A 23335-nucleotide genomic window follows, 5' to 3' on the forward strand; every position below is an offset into this window, starting at 1 on the left:
ATAATTTACAAGGAATTTTCCTGCAATTAATTATATTGATTTGTATATTTTATCCATAACTACTACTAAAAATCAATTATAATTAGTCTCCAGAAGAAATTTACTTTAAAATACATTTTAAGTAATTTCCAAGTTACTTTTTCCTTGGTCAATGAGTGCAGATCTACTAAAAATACACCAATAATAGCACAGTATAATACAATTCTTTAAAAGAAATATTTATCTGCAGCGTTTCTTCTTCAAAATAAATTTTTAAAACTCTTCCTATGCTTGAGACTACCAGTATGTGGAATTTCATGAAGGCCTTTCTGGTTATTAGCAGAGTTTTTGAAAAATTTAACTGTGAAAACCTGTCACCAGAAATGCTACCTCAACCCTCTCAACAGAAAAGGAGTGGGATGAAGTGAGAAAACAAGATCACGATATAAATGTAAGTTAGGCAAAAATAGTTCAACTTCAAAAAGCTTTGAAGGGAAAAGCATTTTTATGCATATTTGAGGAAATAGAATCTTTCTTGGGTTTTAAAAATTAACAGTCAAAACTAGAATAAAAAGTCTTTTCTTCCTTATGCCTGTATTTGCAATAAATCTACACATATGAAATAAATATGGTACATGTATAGTTAACTTATCAATATGGAAGCCAGTACCTGCATTTTAATTTTAAGTAGGTTAAAACCAGCAAATCTTACTGCTTTGGATTTTATTCTATGACTCATTTGGAACATAAGTCAATCAAAAATATTTATTGAGCACCTCATATGTACCAGAAATATTACGAGTATTAATTAGTTTTCAATCTATTACATTTAAAAAAAAATGATTGCTCCCACTCAAGTTCAACAAAATAACTTACTAAAGTTAAAAAAATTAACACTATTTGAAAAAGCTTTAATAAATTAACACTATTTTTTGAGTCTACATGTTTGGTCTTACCTAATAATTATATCTTCATTGTATAGTGATGGGTATCACAAGCCCAGTGGGCAAAACAATTAGTTACACACTGGAAAATGTGAAGGGAGAAGGGTTCTTTCCTTTACATCTGCAATAGCATAACTATTGAATTGAAATCAATTTGATAATGTAAAGTTAATAATGTGTCATCAGTAACCAGAAAAAAAAAAAAAAAAAAAAGAAGTGACTTACTCAGACTGCTTAGCTGGCGTATGATTGCAGCAAGAGTACTGTTGGTTACACATTCAAGTTCACTGGTAATTCCTTCTGGCAGAGCTCCCCGGCATAAGTGCCGGGGTTCAATGTTCCTCTTCACTAAAGGCATGGCTCACAATCTGAAAATTAAAAAAGATAATTTTTGAAAAGCTCATATTTACATTTTAAAAAATCTATAGAGTTTTAGTTCTTTTGAAAATTCAATTTGCCCTAGGAATTTCATTATCCTATTATTTCTACATGAGCGTATAGATAAAATGCAACATGCAATGAATGTTTGATTATTTCAATTAATTTTATGGATTTCAGATATATGGATAGTATAATTCTCCTTTTCTAGAAAAATAATACATGCTAAATCTCCACCAAAGCATGAGACTGAATAGTGCATTTTTACCTCTTTCCCTCTCTGATAACAAGATAGAAAAGGCAAGTCCACAAGTATGGCTATAGTTTGGAACCTAAACATCCCCTAAAATCCTGTGTGTTAACGTCTTAGTCCCTATGGGATGACATCGAGAGATGATGGAACCTTTAAGAGGTAAGGCCTAGTAAGAGGTCAATGATCTTTAAGGTCATTGGGGAAATCCCCTTAAAGGGGAGTGTGAGACCCTGACCCCTCCTATCTGTTTCCTGGAAATGAGCAAGCAGTTCAGCTCTACCACATGCTTCTGCCATGAATGGTGTTTTGCCAAAGGCAATAAAAAGCAACAGGGCCATGCAATCATGCACTGGAACCTCCAAAACTCTGAGCCAAATAGAACTTTATCCTTTAAAAGTTAATTATCTCTAGCACTTTGTTATAATGATAGGAAGCTGACTAACACAACCACTAAGAGGAGGAGAGGAGGAATAGTTATAAAACTACGGAGAAAGTATAACCAGATTATAAGATAGAAATGGCTTTATCTAGACTGCAAATAAGGGGTGGCAGAAAATAAGTCCATCAAGCTCCAGAACTTCCCTACCTTCCCTACTAAAGACTTAGGTATCTGTGAAACAGGAGTGGAGTGGAATAAAACAGGAGAAACAGCTTTTAAAAATCCATCTAAGAAATCCTTTTCCTGCTGGATATCCACAAGTAGCAGAATAAAATTTACCTCTATCTCTCACCCTGCACAAAACTCAAAGTGGATCAAGGACCTAGGCATTAGACCAGAGAACCCGGTGCCTAACAGAAGAATATGTAGGCCCAACACTATATCATGTCAGCTTAGGAACTTCATTCCTCAAGAACATGAAGAACAAGCCTACAGAATGGGAGAAAATCTTTACAATATGCACCTCAGATAGAGCATTAATCTCCAGGATATATGTACAACTCAAAAAACTTAACACCAAAACCCTCCCCAAATAACCCAATCAATAAATGGGCTAAAGAACTGACCAGACACTTCTTAGAAGAATTTATAAGATCAATCAACAAATATATGAAAAAATGTTCAACATCTCTAGCAATCAGAGAAATGCAAATTAAAACTACAATGAAATTTCATCTCACTCCAGTCAACGGCAGTTATCAAGAATACAAGCAAAATAAATGTTGGAGAAGATATGGGGAAAAGGGTATACTTATACATTGCTAGTAGGACTGCAAATTGGTACAACCACTCTGAAAAGCAGTAAGGAGATTCCTCAGAAAACATGACCCTGTTATCCCACTCCTCAGTATACACCCAAAGGTCTTAAAATCAACTTACTATAGTTTATAGCAGCTCAATTAACAACAGCTAAGCTAGGGAACCAACATAGATGCCCTTCAACAGATGAATGAATAAAGAAAATTTGTATATATACACAATGAAATATTACTCAGCTATAAAGAACAATGGAATTACTGGCTTTTGCCGGTAAATGGATGGATCTGAGTGAAATAAGCCAATCCCAAAAAACCAAAGGTTGAATGTTTTCTTTTGGTATGTGGATTTAACACAAGTCAGGAGGGAGGGGAAGAACAGAAGTTCACTGATTTAGACAAAGGAGGAATGAAGGGAAGGAGGTATGACAGGAACATAAAAGACATAACTTTCCTATGTTCCTTTATGAATACACCACCAGTGAAACTCCACATCATGTATAAGCACAAGAATGGGATCCTAATTAGAATAAGTTATGTATGTATAATGTGTCAAAATACACTCTACTGTCATGTATATCTACAAGAAAAAAAGAAATCCTTTTCCATTTCTGGGCTGACCCTCCTCCAATTATGGAAAAGCTGGATTAGAGAATGCAAACTTAGGACAGTAGGTATAGCTGGAAACAGTGGTAGGAAATGCACTGAAAACAGGAGTCTTAAATAGAAGTCTAGAGCTAGATGGCCCTCACTACCCCCCCACACCCACACGTGTGTGCAAGCGTGCGCGCGCGCACACACACACACACACACACACAAAAACACATACACACAGAGCTCAGCTCCCTCCTCCACTGGTTCCCAGATCAGCAGCAGCCAGGATTTTACTCCCTACCCAAAGACTTGCTAGAACATTCCTCCCTGGGGAATGTTTGAAGAGAAAAGGTCTACAAACATGGGCTTTGGAGAAGTGACTTCTACTGTAATTGCTGGCATCAGCTTTTAGTGCTTTGGAATCACAAAAACCAACCAACCAACAAACAAAAACAGGCACAAAGGAAAGACCAGTCCAACATGACAGGATTCCTTTTTCACCTCTCTCCTCAAAAAGTACGTTATAAATAAAATAAAACCTCAACTTTTAATTAAGGAGGTATATGGAATCTCAAGCCCTCTACTCAAACAACAAACCCACTCCTCATTAACACCCAAATATCTGACTGGGATGTACTTTTTATTTTGCCAAGCTTATCCCACCGCCCAACTTGTAGCAACAGAAACACAGAACAAAGGCCTAGTACCTGAATGACATGTATTAGTGAACAAAGTAGCACTAAAATACCATAATTCTTGTTATAAATAAATTAATATCCTATTTGTTTAAGTGACCACAGCTGGTTTTCTGTTGTGTGAAATATAACCTATTTCCAGCTAGTACAATTACTGAATGACAAACTGCACTTAAGAGAACCTGGAATGTAGTAAGAATATAATCTTTGCTTTTCTTCCTCCTTTCTTCTTAACCTTTGCTTCATTCATTCAATAAATGAATTAAATACTGAGCACCTACTTCATAGCCAGTGGTGTGGAAAGTGATGTGGATGCAATGGTGAATGAATGTGGATAAGACACCTCCCACAAGGCACTGTACTCTAGCAGAAAGAAGAACTCTGAGCAAGTCACTGAGGTTCACTCACCTTCCACTTGATCAGTGCTATGAAGAGTAGCTTGGGGATTCTGAAACCATGTAGGGGTAGGGTGCTGATCTGTCTCAGGAGTCAGGGGCACACTCTCTTAGACTTAACTGAACTGAAACCTCAGGGACGCACATGGGTCAGTTCACAAAAGGGTCTGTGGCAGAGGGAACATGGGGAATGAAATGGAGGAGGGCAAAAGCAGCAGATTTTTCAAGGAAAAGTTCTGTTGAATCCCAATTCTTTATTTGCTATTTTTTTCCTTATGTTGGCTGATAGGTGGTTGAACACAATAACCACATTTTCAGATTCCCACACCACTGGTGCATCACCATGGCTCATCACTTTACCTTTGTGTGCCTCAGCTGCCTCCCTGTAAAATGGGGGATAATAAAATTCCCCCCACTGACAATGGGGAGGTACCAACCTCTCAGCTACTATATGCATAAGTTACTTAGACTAGGGCCTGGTATACAGTAACACTTTTAAAAAGTGACTAATTATAGCAATTGTATCTTTTTTGTATAATAATTGTCTTTTGGGGGGACTGGGGAGATTGAACCCAGGGTCTCATGCATGCTAGGCAACACTCTACCACTGAGCTACATACATCCCCTAGCCTGTTGTATTTATCTTATATGTTGATTCTATAATGCTAATAATTCCATTTGTAATAATAAAACAAGAACTGTTTGTCATTTGTGGTTTGAGTGTAAAGTCTAACCTATAAGATAGTAACACACAAAAATCATTAAAGGAAGAAGAACACACACCCAAGGAAGGGTGCTGTGAAAATTCTAGATAGGGAGGTTTCTAAGTAAAAGTGTAAAAAAGATTTATTATGTGTTGTTACTGCTTTCTCAGAGATTTATTTCAAGTAATTGGACAATAATCTATCACAATAAAATAACCCAGAAAACTAGGATTCCTCATGAAAGATAAAAAAGAAGACCGATTATTATAAGCTTAATAAAACATAAAGCACAGCAAAGAAAAATAATGAACAGATCAATAGGGACCTAGTGCATGAGAACTAGAAGGAAATCAAGCAACAAAAAAGACGATTTCTGTTTAAGTCAGCTTTTTCACAGCTGTGACTAAAGGATCTGACCAGAACAGCTGTCGAGGAGGAAGAGTTTATTTGAGGGTTCACAGTTTCAGAGGTCTTAGTCCATAGAAGGCTGGCTCCATTCCTCTGAGCTCAAGGTGAGGCTGAACATCATGGCGGGAGAGGGTGGCAGAAGGAAGCGGCTCACATCACAGTGATCAGGATGTAGAAAGAGAGAAATTCCACTGTCTAGATACAAAATATATACCAAAGCCATGCACTAATTCCCACCGCCTCCAGCCCATGCTACAACTCAGTTACCACTCAGTTAATCCCTGACAGGGGATGAATTCACTGATTAGGTTAAGACTCTTACAACCCAATCATTTTTCCTTTGAATCTCTTGCATTCTCTCACATGTGAGCTTTTCAGGGACAACTCACATTGAAACCATAACAATGTCCATAAAGAAGCACAGAGCAATCAAAGCAGAGAAGGAGGTAGCATAAACCTTCTAAAGACAAAGCAGATGAGCTAATGAACCAGATGCCTGTTAAGAGTATGAACTTGGTCAGTCTGCTTATAGCACTGGTTTACAAGACTGGCCCAGGTGTTCTTTATCCTCTAAACAATTTCTCAAAAAGATTTCATGATAGTTTGGTGTACTATGTTCTCCTCCTCCACGTTTATTCTGCCTTTATTCAGGATTAAATGTCTGCTGCCTCCTCCTATTTTTAAACCTCTGCACTGACCCAAAATGTACAGCTTCTCCCCAATTACCACTCCTATTTTTTGTAGACCTATAACTATTTGGAGATTTACACACTAATCACTCTGATGTCCTACTGACATGTCTAGAATATATCCCCCAAACAAGTTAAATACTCTCCTCCATTTTCTCCTGAGCTGAGTAGCTCCCCAATATCAAATATGCCAGTCATTTTGGCTTACTTGGGAGCTAGCTCAGGCTAATTCCCAAGTAGGGAATGTCTGTTCCTGTCATTCATCTCTACAAGTCCATGTCCTGTGATACTCACCTCACCACTTCCAAAGGCTTTTGTTTCTGCCTGTAAGACATCCCTTTCTCTATTCCACTGGACTGCTCACTAAACAGTATGGCAGTACTGGCAGGTTCACAGTATGCTTCGTAGAGCTGCTATGAGTGCTGACCTAAACACTTGCTCAAGATATTATTGGGGCACAAATGATAAAGTTCAGTCCCTTAATAGTTGTAGTAACTATGTCTTTTATCTTCTTTTTTTTCTGATACTTTCATATCTCAGTCTTGCTGACAGTGAAGAGAGAGCCTGCCCCTCCCAGAGTTACCAACTCCTAGAAACAGTAAATAACTGGCCCAACAGCAGACATTGGTACAGGAGTACCCATGAGCACATACACATATATATTTCTTTTTGGCTTTCCCTTGGGGCACTCTGCCTATTGTTGTTCAGTATTTCAGCCTTGAATAATCCCAGCTTTCATTTCTTCTTATACCTTTATTTGGAGATCCCATACATGGCTAAATACAAACAACAACAGAGAGGGGATATGCCATCTGTCTATAATTTTAGAAAATGGGTTTTGCAGCTCCTTTTCAAAGTTCCAATCACCTAGCAATGCTTTTTATGTCTTTCCCATTCAGTGTGAAAACTACTCTTGGAGTATTTTACATACACAGATGTATTTTTTCCCCAGACAGCCTTAATTTAATCTGACACTAATTCAGTTTTAAGTGAATTGAAGAGCAAAAACAAGGTAAAGAAAAAAATGTTGGGTCAGTCATTGCTCTTGAAAATACTTTGCAATGACAAACACAAACATGCAATAAACTATTCTAATTTTCACCAATGAACACTTGAGCATGCCTCTCCATTCCTTTATTAGAAGAACTATGATCCATCAAAATCATTATTCCAAGTCAGTCTATAAAAATGAAACAAAGATTGCTAAAAAAATGTTTAAGGATTATTAAAATCTGCATAAGGTATTAGTATTAGGTCTGAAGTTTGTCCCACTTTTCTGGGAAATGTTTCAATTTAGTGAGAAACAATCTGGTTCACAAAACTGTGAACTAGATTCCAGACACATCTGAAACTGGGCCAGGGTCTTTCCCTGGGAATTTAGAAGTGGAACCACAATGTCCAGCGTGGTCTGGCTGCTTTCTTTAAAAGTGAAGATACACATCTCTAAGACCACATGAAATAGATTGATAAAGTTAGTCTGCTGTGAGAAATTAGAGTGAAATAACTGAGCAAATGGCAAAGACAAAAACAAGGACTCCCATGGCTTTGTGGAGTCTCCTTTTAGATCTCATGGCAAACTAGCAGAGAACGCTCCCGCTCAGTGTTCTCCCCTCTTCCTTCAAGGGACAGACTTGCATTGTGCTTCCTTTCAATTAAGCTTCCTCAGCCCCCACTCTATATTCTTTCTTTTGATTAAGAAGAACCCAATCCTTTCACCTGTGATTCCATCTTGGCATTTGTTTCTCTGACCCAGACAAACACAAATGACCCAAGAAATGATCTGAGGAAGTAGGTGGTAAGATGGGGACTTAAGACTTGCCCACATATTACTATAGGTAAGAAGATGCTATTCTGACTGAGGGATGGGGGCCAAAAAGTCCATGGCACACTTCATGGTTCAATTGCTGTCAATTGCTGAAGAGTGAACTGTTGGTGACCTGGAAGGAGTATGTACCATTAGCAGGTACAACAGTGCAGACACTTGTTTGCAGAAGTTTCAGAGTTTTGACCTAAAATATAGCAAGGTTGAGTAGTAACTGCGAAACTGTACTGATACCCAGCATAAGGATAATGAGAGACTGTAAGCTAAGTGTAAGAACCATAGGGCATTCCTGGTGGGTACAAAGTAGTCCTATTAGTGACCTGTACTGGAAGGGCAGATACAATGGGGAACTGTGGGTTGAAGAAAGAGATGAACTGTGAGAGTAAGATGGAAATTCTGCATGCTAAGCCAAAGCAGGTGTATGCTGGCTGAGCCCTGGTAGAGAAAAACTGGCAGCCTGGAGACTAATATGAGGACGTCCAAAAGGATGCCTATGACACTAGTAAATCCAAACACCTGTCTACAACCCCCTCCAGGACTTTCTTGCCTTGCTCTTTAATGAGCTACAAGATGCAGCAGAAGCTTCTCCCCTACAAGGCAACAGGTGCCCCCTGAAGGCACTACTCACATCTCTTCTTCCTGTATGTCATATTCATAACCAAGGGACAAATCTCAGGATAACTCAGCTTGGGAAATGATGGGCTATGTAAGAAAGAAAGAGATTTATCAACATCATCTTGATGAGACAAGCCCATGGTGGCTGGTATGCTGAAGCCTTGGTGGTACATGGCTCCAGAGGTTGGCAAATAACACTATGAAGATTCAGGATCTGGCAACTATAGTAAAGTTTGAGGGACTAAGTACTCAGAAGCACATTGGGATACCTCCTATTAAACAAAAAACACATTGCTGCATCATGTACTCAGTACTACTAAGAAGAAAGCCCATTATCTGTTCTGGGAACAATACACCTGGCATTACTACTCTGGCCCACACACTGTCAGCTTTGAGTGGGACCTGGAGAGCGGCCCCTATAGCAGGTTCAGGCAGACAGGTGGGGGCTATATGATCCAGCAGATTCTGTATGGTGCAAAGGAGAGAAAAGACACAGTATGGAACTTGTGAACTCCACCAGGAGAATCATGATGCCACTGGGATTCTGCCATCCACTCAGAGAATTACAGGCCATTGAAAAAAAACAGTTGTATTATTAGGACCCCAGAGACCACAGAATACAAAGGATATAGGCATCCAAGGCTCTCCATAATTAACTGAGTTCTGTCAAGCTATTAATTTGAACCAGCAGAAATCTATCATGACATAAAAATGGAACATCTGTGATCAAAACAGAATAGAAATGTGGACCACAAGTAAGTCACATGACTACTGCTACTGTGCCCCTCTCCTACCCAGAGGGGTGGTATAGGCCCCACATCTAGTTAGAAAAGTAAGAAAAGTCCAAGCTTGGTTTTCAGATGAGTGAGACTGGCATGTAGGTGCCTATCAAAAACAACTGGGGTACTAGTACAGCAGCATTCAGAAAGATTCTTGGAGACAATAAGGGAAAATCTGTACAACAGGTAGGGTGCTGTAGAGAGTAACTAATGTATCCACTTTGGTCCTACAGAGAAGTATTTGGAGCTGAAGACATGTATAGATGCCTGATCAGTGACCAATAGCCTAGTTGTGTGGCCAGGGGACTATGAGGTAGGAAATAGGAAACTTCATAAAAGGCAGGTGGGTCAAAATTTGAGAGTCTGACTAGTGTAAAGACTTCCATAGGACAAATTAATCCCCACTAAACAAAAACATAGACAAAATTTCCAACCTGAGTTTCACTGATATCCTCAGAACTGACCTGATGGATTCACACACATAACATCTGACCCACCTTATAAAAGAAAAAGGTTGGGAGTGGGCTTGTGCTATGGTTTGGTAGGTGTGCCCCAAAGGCCCATACACTAAAGACCTATTGGGTAGTGGTGAAACCTTTAGGAAGTAGGGCTTAGTGGAAGAAGTCTGGTAACTAAGGGCATGCCTTTGAAGAGAATATTGGGACCTAACCCCTTCTTTTTGTTTCCTGGCTGTCATGAAGTGAGCAATTTCTTCTGATACATGCTCTTGCCATGATGTGCTGCCTCACAACAGGCCCCCAAACAATGGGTCAGCCAACCATGGACTGAAACTAAAAAACCATAAGCCAAAATAAACTTTTCTCCTTATCTCAGGTATTTGTTACAGTGATGGAAAGCTGACAGAAACCATCATGGTATGAGCCAATGTCCATAAGGCCTAAGACCATCCAGAAGCAAACTGGATCAATAAAAGCTGGGGATGCCTCAAGACACACTAAAACACCAGCTAAAAGGCACCCTGAAAGGATGGATGCAGTAATATGGCACTGTGTCCCCAAGAAGTGTAGATGGGTTTAGGAGCTGAGAGGTGGAAACAGGAGTGATCCCACTTGACATTAATGCCAAGAGCCCACCAGGGTACTCTGTGGTTCCCAGTCCAGCATTACTGGACTTTGCAGAATGGGGGTTCTCAAACATGGCTCATTCTTGTCGGGGGAAAAAGCAAAAGGGTCCCACTGAACTGTGAATTCTGGATGACACCATGACACTTGGACTCATTTTACCAAGGGACAGAAAATGAAAATGAGTCCGATAATGGCAGAGGAAATTGACTCTGACCAGCAAGAGAGGCAGGGCTGCAATCACACAAAGGGGTAAGAAGCAGCAGGGAGAAACACAGATGTTTGACTACCCTTACACACCCTGGAGTCTGCTCCTGAGAGGACTCAGATAACTTACTCCAGTACTTGCTGTGCTGTGTGTGAGTGTGTGTGTGTGTGTGTGGGGGGGTGTACTGCACATGTGGGCATATGAGATAGGGACTGCATTTGCTGATACTTCCTAAATGACCTAATAAATAATACACCCTTTCTCATGCTCTCTGTACCTTTTTAAAGAAGGCTTTCTCACAGAACAATTTTGTTTTCTTCTTCAGAGACTCTGGCACAGAGCTGAGTTTCTCATTTCTCCTTTAAAAACTTTTTTTTTTTTTTCCGGGGGTGGGGTGCTTGTTTGTTTCTTACTATTTGGAGTCCCAGGCAGCAAATGGCCAAGTTATTTCTCTAGGTTGCTGAGCACATTTTTTCCTATTCAGCTTTCCTTTTAAAAATCCCAGCATTTATTCTGAGGACTCAGTACTAGCTCACTGCCTTAAGTTGCTCCAACACCCATTTCTGTATGACCCTACTTTCCAATCCCAGTTCAGTATGCATCCCTTCTACTCCTTTAGCTCCTAACACCTATGGTCAGATTGCTGTTTTTTCCTTAATTAATTAATTAATTTTAAATTTTGATTTGTTGTATATGACAACAGAATGCATTACAACTTATATTACCCATATAGAGCACACTTTTTCATATCTCTGGTTGTACACAAAGTAGAGTCACATCCTTTGTGTCTTACATGTACTTAGGGTAATGATAAGCATCACATTCCACCATCTTTCCAACCCCTAATCCCCCTCCTTTCTCCTCCCTCCCCTTTCCCCCTTTGCCTTATCTAGACTTCATTTAATCCTCCTATCCCCACCCCCCAGCATATTATGGATCAGCATCCTGATTTTTTTTAAGAATGGCAATGTTTTAAAATATACTCAGATACACACATATATTTTGATATACTTTATCCAATATTCATGTATTTATAGTAACTTGAATAGCTAATTTTTATTGTAACTTGGGAGGAATCTGAAGAATTTCTAGCTTTGGTTCCTGCCATCTCTTCCTTACTGGAACAACCACCATAAGTTACAGTCTCATGAAATGTATTCTGAATGAAGAAATAGTGACACATATCAATAGTTGACTCAGTATAGGCAAAAAACCTAAAAGAAGAAAGGTAACAAACAAAGAATGAGAAAGATATTGAGGATATTAGTCACAAAAAATGTGGTAGACAGTGTTGAATATAAATCAGAAAATGTCTACTCAAAATACCCCCAATAAATCCCTCTGAGTAATATCACTTACACATCTATCTTCTTTATAGGTTATGGAGACACTCATATGAAAATGTGTGCTAGGCTCGGCATCATAGTGCATGCTTGTAATGCCAGCTACTCAGGAAGCTGAAGCAGAAAGATCTCAAGTTTGAAGCCATGATATTCAGTCTCAAAATAAAAAATAGAAAGAAGTGGCAATGTAGCCCAATGGTAGAGTGCCTCTGGGTACAATCTCCAGTATTTTCCCTGATCCCGCACAAAAGAATATGTGTGCTGGGCCAAGAAAAATGTTCACTATAAGACACTGATATTGGGCTGGGGTTGTGGCTCAGTGGTAGAGCACGTCTGAGGCACTGGGCTCAATCCCAGCACCACATAAAAAATACTAAATAAAGGTATTGTGTCCATCTACAACTAAAAAACCAAACAAAAAAGTTTAAAAAGACACTGATGTTACTAATTTAATTAATATTATTCATTAATAAAACAAAATACTAATATTTTTCCCTCTAATTCTTATTGCACAATTAAACACAAATTTTTCCTTTAATGTTATGTGTTATGCAACTAACTGCCTAAAGATTGGCATTTCACTTCTCCAAGTGATACTCTTATAATTAAAGTCAAATGATTACAGAATAGGAAAATAATATCAATGTGCTTTCTACTTCTAAGTCAACTATCCTATCTCCCAATAATTCATTTATCCTTTTTTTTTTTCTTTTGGAACCAGGTATTGAACCCAGGGGCACTTAACTACTGAGCCACATCCCCAGTCCTTTTTTGTATTTTATTTAGAGATAGGATCTTACAGAGTTGTCAAGGCCTCACTACTTTGTTGAGGCTAGCTTTGAATTTGCTATCTTCCTGCCTCATCCTCTTGAGCCACAGAGATTATAGGCATGTGACACTGCACCTGGCTATTTATCCTTTTTTTAAAATCCCAGTAGTGAAACTTTTCAATTCTATTATAGCATGACTTAATTGCAACTGTTTTTCCCTGAAAAGGTTAAAAAAAATCCAACATGTATCTAACATGTTTATAACAGTATGAAGTTCTCTAAATGTCCTTTTCCATGTCTACTCTTGTCCACAATGAACCATCCAGTAGATCCTGTGATATGTTGGTTCATCTTGGTAACCCAAATAATCAGTGATTTTTTACAAACATATTACTGTTGCTATCATTTTAATTTCATTGTATTTAAAGGACATGCTTTGTATGATTTAAATTATTTTAAATCTGCTGAGATTTGCTTTATGGCCTAGAAAATCTTGATGAAATCCACATGCCCTTCAAGAGAATATGCATTCCGTTGTGCTGACAGTGTCATTGATTATCTTCTAGGTCCTTAATTCATCTTCAGGGTACATATTCTATGAATTATTAAGAGAATAGATGAAGATGTCAATAATAATTGTGTATTCATCAACTTCTCTAAGTTCTAGCAGTTTCTGTTTATGTATTCCAAGCTCTGTTTTTGAAGTATCCACACACTTAAGATTATGTGAAAGAACCCCACTATAATGAGGTGATGTCCCATTTACTCTGGTAGTAACTCCTATCCTGAAGTCTACTTTGATATTAATATAATCAGTCCTTTTGATTGGTGTTTGTAGTGTATAACTTTTTCTCTATTTTAATCTTATATTTCAATTAAGTTTAATTGAGATAGCAATCCAATATTCTAATCTCTGACTTTTATCTGGAGTACTTATGTCATTAACATTCAATGTAATTATTAATACAACTGAATTTGAACCTTTCATTTTGCTATTGGTTCTTTATTAAGGCCATCTGTTCTTTGTTCCAAAAGCTATTTTTCTGCTTTATTTATTTATTTATTTTCATGATGTCACTTTAAGACTTTTCTTCACTTTTTTTTTCCCAAAGAGGCTCCTTAGAATTTAAAATCAACATTTTTAACTTGTCACGTCTACCCTCAAAGGATACTGAACTACTAGCATAATTTAAAAGAGTTTGGTGATTAATTTTATAAGCCAACTTGGTAGATTTAAGGGATTCACACATGACTGATAAGCTCTTACTTACAGGTGAATGTGTGTGAGGGTATATGGGGAGAGCAACACTGAAATCAGAACAGTTTAAGAAGATATGCCTTCACCAATTGTGGGTGGTCATCATCCAATTCTTTGAGAGCTCAAATAGAACAAAAAGGTGAAAGAAGGTCAAATTCTCCCTTCTTGACATGAGACAGCCATCTTCTCCTGCCCTTGGACATTGAAGCTCCTGGCCCTCAGACCTTCAAACTACAAGACTTAGACCGACAACCGCCTTCTCACCTCGGGTTAGTTATGGGACTCCTTGGCTTGCATAAATCATGAGACAATTCTCATTATAAATAACCTTGTATCCTATTGGTTCTTTTGTTCTGGAGAATCCTTACTAATACACACATTATATTTCTATTTTCTCCCTCCATGTTTGGTATTATGCTACCATATATTTTACTTCTTATATTATAAACCCACAATAAATAGTTACTGTTTTTGAATAATTAATTACCATTTGAATTAATTAAAAATAAGGGAAATTATTGATGTGGGACAGATGAGGCTGGATACCAGAGGAATTTTCAGGAAGCAGGTTTAATTACACTGTAGCAGTCCAGAGGGGCTAAGGCCTAAAATTCTCTGCACCCCAGGTCTGGAAATTCTTTTAGATTTATAGTCTATGGAGTGGTTACGTGACAGTGGGTGGGTATTTTCCAGTTACTCTTTGTCCTATATTTCAGGTCAGACAGAGGTTTCACAAGTTTTTGCCAAGGAAAACAGAGATGGGGGGCTGGGGCTGTAGCTTAGCAGCAGAGCACTTGCCTAGCATGCATAAGGCACTCGGTTTGATCCTCAGCATCATATAAAAATAAACAAATAAAATGAAGGCATTTTGTCCACCTACAACTACAAAAAAATTTTAAAAACAGAGATAGTAAATTTTTTTATAACAAACTCTCTTTGAGACAGAATCTGCATACCTTTTGTCTGCAAACCTGGCATTTATAAGAAAGAGGAAGCTTCAAACCACATTGAGCTCTCCACAGAACTCCTGTGAAATCCCACTGATACCCTTTGTAAGATATTGCTGACAAGAAGCTTAATTATGGTGGGGGTTCCTGGAGAAGCTTGTATGTTACAATTATGGTGAGGGGTACCTGGTTTGCATCAATATGACTTGCATTTAACTTAATTTTCACCATTTCATAGTGTGGACCCAAACTGCCATTTCACAATCCTTTGCCTAAGCATCCTTTAACATTTCTTAGAGTGTAGATTTCCTGACAGTAAATTCCCTCAGCTATTTATTGCCTGCAAAGTTCTTTATTTTGCGCTATTTTTGAAGGATACTTTGATGGGTATGAAACTTTGCATTGTGTTTAACGTGCCCCCGCAACCCCACCCCTTAGTCTTTTGGTAAAGATGTTGTTCCGCTGTTTCATGACTTCATAATCTCCGACAAGAAGTCTGCTCTTTCCTTATATCTGTTCCTCTGTAACGTTGTTTGCTTAAATTACAGCTAGCACCTGCCATAAAGACTCCTATATCTCTAGTATTTCCTGCAGCTTGACTCTGCTGTTTCTAGAATTGGGGAAGTTCATTTTTGTTGTTGTTAATCCCACTCAGATCCTCTGACATACATGGATCTATTTGTCTTTTATTAGTTGCTTACTGTATTTTATTAATTTTTGGATAATTTGCAGCAACTGTCCCTTCAGATATTTCTCCTGGACAATTCTCTTTTACTTCTAGGTTTCAAATTATATCCATATTAGAGTACTGATACAGCTCCCCAGCTCTAAGAGGCTCTATTCTGTCTTCCTTCTTTTTTCTCCCTTATTTTTTAACTTTCCTCTCACTTCTTTTAATGCTTTATTTCTTTTTATGTTCTGTTGATTTACCTTTAGTAAGTTGATTCTTCCTTCAGCTAAATCTAAGTTTGTTGATAAATCCAATGCAGTATTTTCCATTTAACATTTCTGGAGGGGAGGGGAATGGTGACTGAACCCACAGGTGCTTTACCACTGAGCTACCTCCCCAAGCCTTTTTGTAGGCAACTAAGTAGTCTAGGGCCTCACTAAATTGCTGAGACTTGCCTCAAACTTGTAATTCTCCTGCCTCAGCCTCCCAACTCACTGGGATTACAGGCGTACACCACCAGGCCTGGCCTCATCCAAATTTTAAAAAGAATTTTTGGTTTTCATCTCTCTGTTGATATTTTCCATAAGTTCATGGATATTGTTCACTTTTCCCACTACATTCTTTAACATACTAATCATAGTGATTTTAAAGTTCACGTCTGATAGTTCCCATATCTAAGGCATTTCTGAGTCTGTTGCTTATTAGCTGTTTTATCTCAAAACAGTAGACTGTTGCTGGGTCCTATGGGCTACAAGGTTTGTGTCCTCCCAGTAACTTTTATGTCATAGAAGATAAGCCTCTGATGAAGCAGACTTTACATCATGTCTGACCTCAATGGCAGCTGATTATACCCTTCTGCAGAGCTGAACCATTTCTGGAGATTTAAGAAATATTATTACTTTGAGGATCATCTGGCTTTTTTTTTCCAATAAAAGCAATGTTCTGTCTCAACTTTTTTACATCCTAATTGTAAGAGAAACACTCTGCCATCACAGTAAGAACAAAATTAACATACCAGCTTTTTCTTTTAAGACTTTAAAGTGCTAATTATATTCACAAAGAAGAAAAAAAAACAGCAAACTGGCATTCTTGATGTGTGAACACTGAGTATATTCAGTTTTCATGTGTGCAGACCCCAAAGTGAGCAAACTGTTTTAAAAAAAATACTACTGCTAGATTAGCACAGATAAGAGTTTTCACACATAAACTGTACTGCAATGGGCTGAATAAACTAAATTGAAACCCACGACTGTGATCCTCTGCCATTGCAGAAAGGGTTGACGGGACAGTAACCTATCAACTTCATTAAATTATTGTGACATGTTTCAAAACTGTTTTACTAATAGCTAGAAATAGATGAGTGTATAAGATCAACTGAATAGATTTGTGATGCATATTTTTTCTCCACTACACAGTCACAAAGCCTGCCCTGCAAATTTTTACAATCCACAGTTAGCAGAATGATTATTAATGATTCTGTCTTTTCTATTCCCAATGTACCAGTAACCTTTGCTCTGATTGCTGTGTGCCAGGCAATTAAGAGTATAGCACATGGGGGAGCTAAATCAGGCAATACAGACTACATTATATACATAGAGAACTAAATGTGCACACACCACAGATGTTTGACTTTTTAATCAGATTTACTTGTGCTCACCTCAGAATAAAAGTGATCCAGGCAGAAGTAGTCCTGTGCAAATGCCCATGTATAGTGATATGATCCTGGCTGAACAGTTCCTCTGCCTTTCCATTTTACTGTGCCCTTTTTATTTTCAAGGGCAAAGACTGCCTCAGCCTACCTCAGTTTATGCTACCCTGCAAGAAGTCAAGTGCCTACTGACATTTCCAAGCAGACAGTCACTAATTACATTACATTCCCACTGCCAAAACAAGGGCTTGGGCTTCCTGAACTCCCAACCTGTTCATTTATCTTGTAGAGCCACATTATTATCATTTGGGAGGAAGGGGAAAAGACTTATTACAGAAATTTAATCAGAATAATTTCATGGAGATAAATGTTACTCTTGCAATTTTGACTGTGATTTGTATGTTTCTGTGGGGTTAGAGACAGAAAGGTTCCATTAAACAACACTGGATACAGAACTGGGGGATCTAGGGTCTAGTTCTAGTTCTACTCTAAGAACATGACATTGTGCAAGCTTCTTAATTAGAGTGGGCTTATTTTCCCTTCTAAAAATATATTTGCTTTCCTGGGTTTGCTCTAGATTTGTTATGCTTCCCCCCACCCCTCTTTCAGTCATATATTCAACTGAATTTCAGAAACTACCACAGTGGATTCATTTACTCTTCAAACACTGCTCAAGCTGGTAGAAATAAAAAAGCACAAACAGATGAAAAATAGTAAAATGAAATTCCTCTCCTCGAGGAGTTAATGGTTTAGTGAGAGACAAAGATAAATAAGTTACAGTACAGTGTAAGATAGTTTTACCAGGAACTATTTTCCTATTGTGTTTTGACCACCCAGAGAAAGCCAGCTATTTAATAAAATACTTTGAAAGATAAATGGAACCCTGGATATCTAGAACAATTTCTTTATCTTACAAAGACTGAAACCAGGGCTGGGGATGTGGCTCAAGCGGTAGCGCGCTCGCCTGGCATGCGTGCGGCCCGGGTTCGATCCTCAGCACCACATACAAACAAAGATGTTGTGTCCGTCAAGAACTAAAAAATAAATATTAAAAAAAAATTCTCTCTCTCTCTCTCCCCTCTCTCACTCTCTCTTTAAAAAAAAAAAAAAAAAAAAAAAAAGACTGAAACCATGAGACTCAAAATCTCCCAGATCATAATCCCAGTCTTCAACTTCCACTGGTGCTCTGCCTACCGTGACTCATTTGTAAATGTTACCTCTGAGCTCAATTTATAGATATGCCAATAAGCTAAGGCTATCTTACCAGGATATAAAGGCAGTCAAGGTAAAAAAAACTGTCCCAATATACAAGTAATCATTAATTTCTAATTAATGTTTCTATTCATTCTTCTTCCCTCTATGCCTAAAAGTCCCTCCTATTTTTAACTCTAAGTAACCTGACTATTTCATCTGTGATTATAAAAAGAAAGAGTTGGTCTACATTTCCAAGTTTCCATTTTTATCAGACATCTTATTAAACTGATGATTTTGTCGGATCCCTGAACTCCTGATACTACTTTGCTGCTGATTTTATGCATAAGTTTTAGACCCCCTATTTTATTCTGGTTTGTGCTGACAATATACATGGCTTTTTATAACATGATTGGTCCTGGGTTAACCACTGTACAGACCCAGATATTTGTGTACTCTCTTAAAACTTCCCAGGCCAGGGAAGCAGTCTACCTAGACCTCGCAGACCAGGATTCAGTGTGGTTCTTGGTAACTCAAATTCCATTTGACATCTGGACAAGAAGTTGTATGTATAAGACTAGGAGAGATACTTAGCCTCTAAGGAGACACAGAAAAACACTGTTGTATTGGGTAAGATTTAAAAAATACAAATTCCAGGACAAGGAAGGATATTCTCTTTTTTCCTCAATTTGGGACTGCATCTTGTCTACTCTTATTTTATTTTATACTGGGAAGTGAACCCAGGCATGCTTTACCACTGAGCTACATCACCAACAGTTTTTATTTTCAGACAGCGTCTTGCTAAGTTGCTAAGGCTAGCCTTGAATTTGCAATACTGCTGCCTCATCCTTCTGAGTCACTGGAATTACAAGCATTAAGCACTATGCCTAACTCTACTGTTCTTTGGGGACCTAACACATGCTAGGCATATTTCTCAACTAAAATGGGACATTTATAATTAGGGTTTGTATGGTATGTATGCCAACATGTATTTGTGAATGTTTAATAGTTCACTTACAGGAAATCACTTCATAAATTACATAATCTGAACTGGCGGACTAAAAAAACAAACAAGTGTAGTTAAGGACAATAAACAGAATACTTAGTCTAGGTTTCTCCTTTGGTTTCAAATCCATAGTAGTGATGAAGAAAATCTATATTTCAAATATCTATACAATGCTGCAGTAATATGAATAATAACTTCCAAAAGATCAAAGGATGAAACCACCAGCCAAAAATATGACAGGAAGACTGTGACCATCAGCAAGCATGGCTGTAGAACATAACAGAAGAATGAGGTAAGTCCCACCCAAGAAACAAACATGACACCCAACCAAGAAATAAGATGACGCCCCATCTCCTTCATAAATCAGGACAGAAGATAACAATAAAATACTATTTTCCCTTCATTGACCAGCAAAAATGTATGTGTGCCTCTATCAAGTCTTAGAAAAACTGCAGGGAATCAGAGCATTCCAAAGAGCCATATCTAATAAAACCAAACACCTGCATATTATTGATCTAGCAATTACACTTCTTATTCTGAGAGTAACATTCTCACTGTGCACAAGGATTCATGTACAAGAATGTTAACTGCAACACTGACTGACATACTGAAAAGTAGAAATGACTATCAACAGGAAAAGGCAGCAACAAGATGGAAAAAAAAAAAAAAAACATATGGAGTGATTTCCAAAACAGTGATGACTGACAATAAAAAGATTCAGAATAACCTATACAATCAAGTTAAAAGCATTGCACACTCCTGTAGTATGTATGTGTATAAACATATCAAACCTCTGAAATAAAATATCCCAAAATCATAACAATGAGTAATCTCTACAGGGAGTGAGTGGAAGCAAAAGACTCAAGGAGAACTTGAACCTCAACTATGTTATACAAGGTTCTAAAGAAAAATATATTTAAGTATTAATTGTATAAATAATGCTTTAATTTAGTACAAACAATTAGAAGATATTAGATATATCAATAACAAATGATTACAAGAAAAAAAACTGTAATAAAGACAATAATGGGTAAGAAAAAGATTTTTAAAATAAAAAGAAGGGATACTAACAGTGGCCTTCCAAATAATTTTTTATTATTACAATAAATGTCAGTGGGTAAATTCACATATTAATAGATAAGACTTAAACAATATGCTAAATAGTACCAAACATTTTACATAAAATAACTCACTAAATTTTTACAAAGTGAGATAGAAACTACGAATATTTCCATTTTACAGGGAAAAAATAAACTGAGGTACCACATGAAGAATAGCCAACAGAACATAGGCAGTTTGTGACAAAGCCTGAATTCAAACCCAGGCAGACTGGACCTAGAACCCATGTTCTTACCCACCACACCAAATATCTCTACATTAAGAGAAAGCAACATGCAAACATTTGAAAGCTAAAGGGAAAAAAAGTATTCAAGAGCACATCTAAAATGAAGCAACAGGGAAGGAGAAAAATAAGGGAATACAAAGATATATCAGAATAACAACAGAAGGGAAAGGTTCAGCAATATTAATATAAGACATAATTGAAAATTAAAGTGAAAAGCAACATAACAAGACGAAGCAAAAACACATTTCACATTTAATGGGTAAAAATCCATTAAAAAAATGAAAACCATGAACCTACATGATCTTCTTTGTAGAAGATCCAACATATTTTTCTCAGAAACAATAAAGGGGTGGGGGAGTGTGTTGAGTCAGGTGTGGTGGCACACACGTATAATCCCAGTAACTTGGGAGACTTGAAGCAGGAGGACCATAGGTTCAAAGCCAGCCTCAGCAACTTGGCGTGGTCCTATGTAACTTAGCAAGACACTGTCTCAAATAAATAAATAAAAGCCTGTGGATATAGCTCAGTGATTAAGTACCCCTGGGTTTAATCCACAACACCAAAAAAAGAAAAAAAAAGTTAAATAAGACAACCAGGGTTTATATTTACTTTTAAGTGCTGTAAGTAAATGTGGAAATGCACATTGTTTTTAAAAATGCAAGGAAAAGTTGTAAAATATGACCATGAATTAGGTCATATACAAAAAGTCAACAAATTGCAAGGAATAGAAATTACACAGGAAGTATGATTAAATTAGAACTAAACAACAATTAATAAATTAATTGTGGGAGGTTGATAAGTTGTCTTCAACACTGTCATTATTAAATCTGAATCTATGTTCTGGCTTCTGACAAGTAGCTTTTAGGGTACTTGTGATTAGGCTTAAACTGCCCAACTGTGCCCAGGGAAGCTAGGTTAACACTGATCACAGCTGGAATAGCATATACCCAGACTCAAGAAACAAAAACATTCACTAATTCGGATCACATGTGTCTTGAAGAGTGGGCAACTCTCACAGGGATTAATTCATGTACAGTCAGGTGAGAAGCTAGCATGAAGAAAAGAGAATGCAGACAAAATATCCTGAAAAAAGGGTAGAAAAGAAAGGATAGGGAAGAAAAAGACAAGGAGTTAATTCTAACTTTTTTTAAAATACATAAAGTAGTTAGTATTCCACAAAGCATAAAATTAGACAAATCAAAGTTTACATGTCCCAGCTGACCATGTGTGAAAATGCAAAGCAGGTATTAAAACTGATATTATGTCCAATATTTAAAACCAGTTTTTAATTGGGGGAACATCTAAATCCTTAATTAAAAAAAACACAAATGAAGTGAAAGCTTTAAACTGGTACACACTGTTCACACCTATATTTCAAGTTTGGAAATGCATATTTGCAAGCAGCAATACAAAAGTATTCATGAAGAATGCATAATCTCTGAAAATTATGAAAACATCCCTGCTACCAATACATTTCTAAATACAAAACTGACTACCATATTTATTACTTCTGTGTAGTGAGAGAAGTTCATTTTCACAACAGATAAAATTCAGTCTTTAGGTGTGAATGGTATGAATGACAGTCTTTTTTTTTTTAATTTCTAACTTTTTTTTTTTAACCATCTCTCTCCCAAGAATTCCTTTCTGAGGTAAAAAGATGGGTGTGGGGGAGGCGGGTAATAAAATGAAAAGTAAAAATCATAACTCTTGAAATAGTCTTATACCGAAAATACATAAGAGCTGTCAAAGCTCAATTTTAAAAACTACTTTTTAAGTGAGCAAAAGCTTTGAACAGATGCTTTTCCAAAGAGGACCCATAGGCGGCACATAAACATATGAAAGATGCTCAACACCAGTAATAGTCCTCACACAGAGAAAATCAAAGTCACAAGATATCACTGTATAACTATTAAAATAACCAAACTTAAAAATAATGACCATATCAAATATTGATGAGGATGTGTAGAAAATGGTACTCTCATGTGCCATGCAATCACTTTGGAAAAGTTTGTCCTCCCTGTGGACCTGCAATGGGGTCCTGACCATCTTCCTGCTCAGAAACCAGCTGTGGCAACAACTTGTGCCATCAAGTGCAGAGGAAGGTAATGATCACAAGTCCCTCTGGCCCCACAGAGCATGTCTGTCCAGAACTGGACAAGTCCCAGTGCACCTGCCTCCAGCCCAGCTTGGACACTTGACTCTGCAAGGCAGCCCCCCCACCCTCCACAGTCTCCCTTCCAGCCAAACTGCTGCCACTAAGAGAGCTTCTGCTACCACTGCTAAGACCCAGCATATGAATCATAAAGGGATTTTCCTGCAGCCTCCAGGGATAACAGTAGTAAGCACCTCCATCATCTCTTGGGAGCCAAGAGCACATGAATAGACCACCATGTCAAGTACAATTCCTGGTACCCAAAG

The 23335-nt window shown here is 37.7% G+C and overlaps 1 protein-coding gene across 5 annotated transcripts in view; it reads right to left on the reverse strand.

Annotated features, from left to right (window-relative positions):
- Nucleotides 1-23335, reverse strand: part of WASF3 (WASP family member 3) — a 123740-nt gene that overhangs the window by 47545 nt on the left and 52860 nt on the right. For all 5 annotated transcript variants that reach the window (XM_081283886.1, XM_081283887.1, XM_081283885.1 and 2 more), the window contains one exon: nt 1149-1291. In XM_081283886.1, the coding sequence (XP_081140012.1) occupies nt 1149-1281 (133 nt within the window). In that variant the 5' untranslated portion in view covers nt 1282-1291. The remainder of the gene's footprint in view (nt 1-1148; nt 1292-23335) is intronic.

This window comes from Spermophilus citellus, assembly GCF_964194105.1.
Source record: "Spermophilus citellus genome assembly, chromosome: 1".
Lineage (NCBI taxonomy): Eukaryota > Metazoa > Chordata > Mammalia > Rodentia > Sciuridae > Spermophilus > Spermophilus citellus.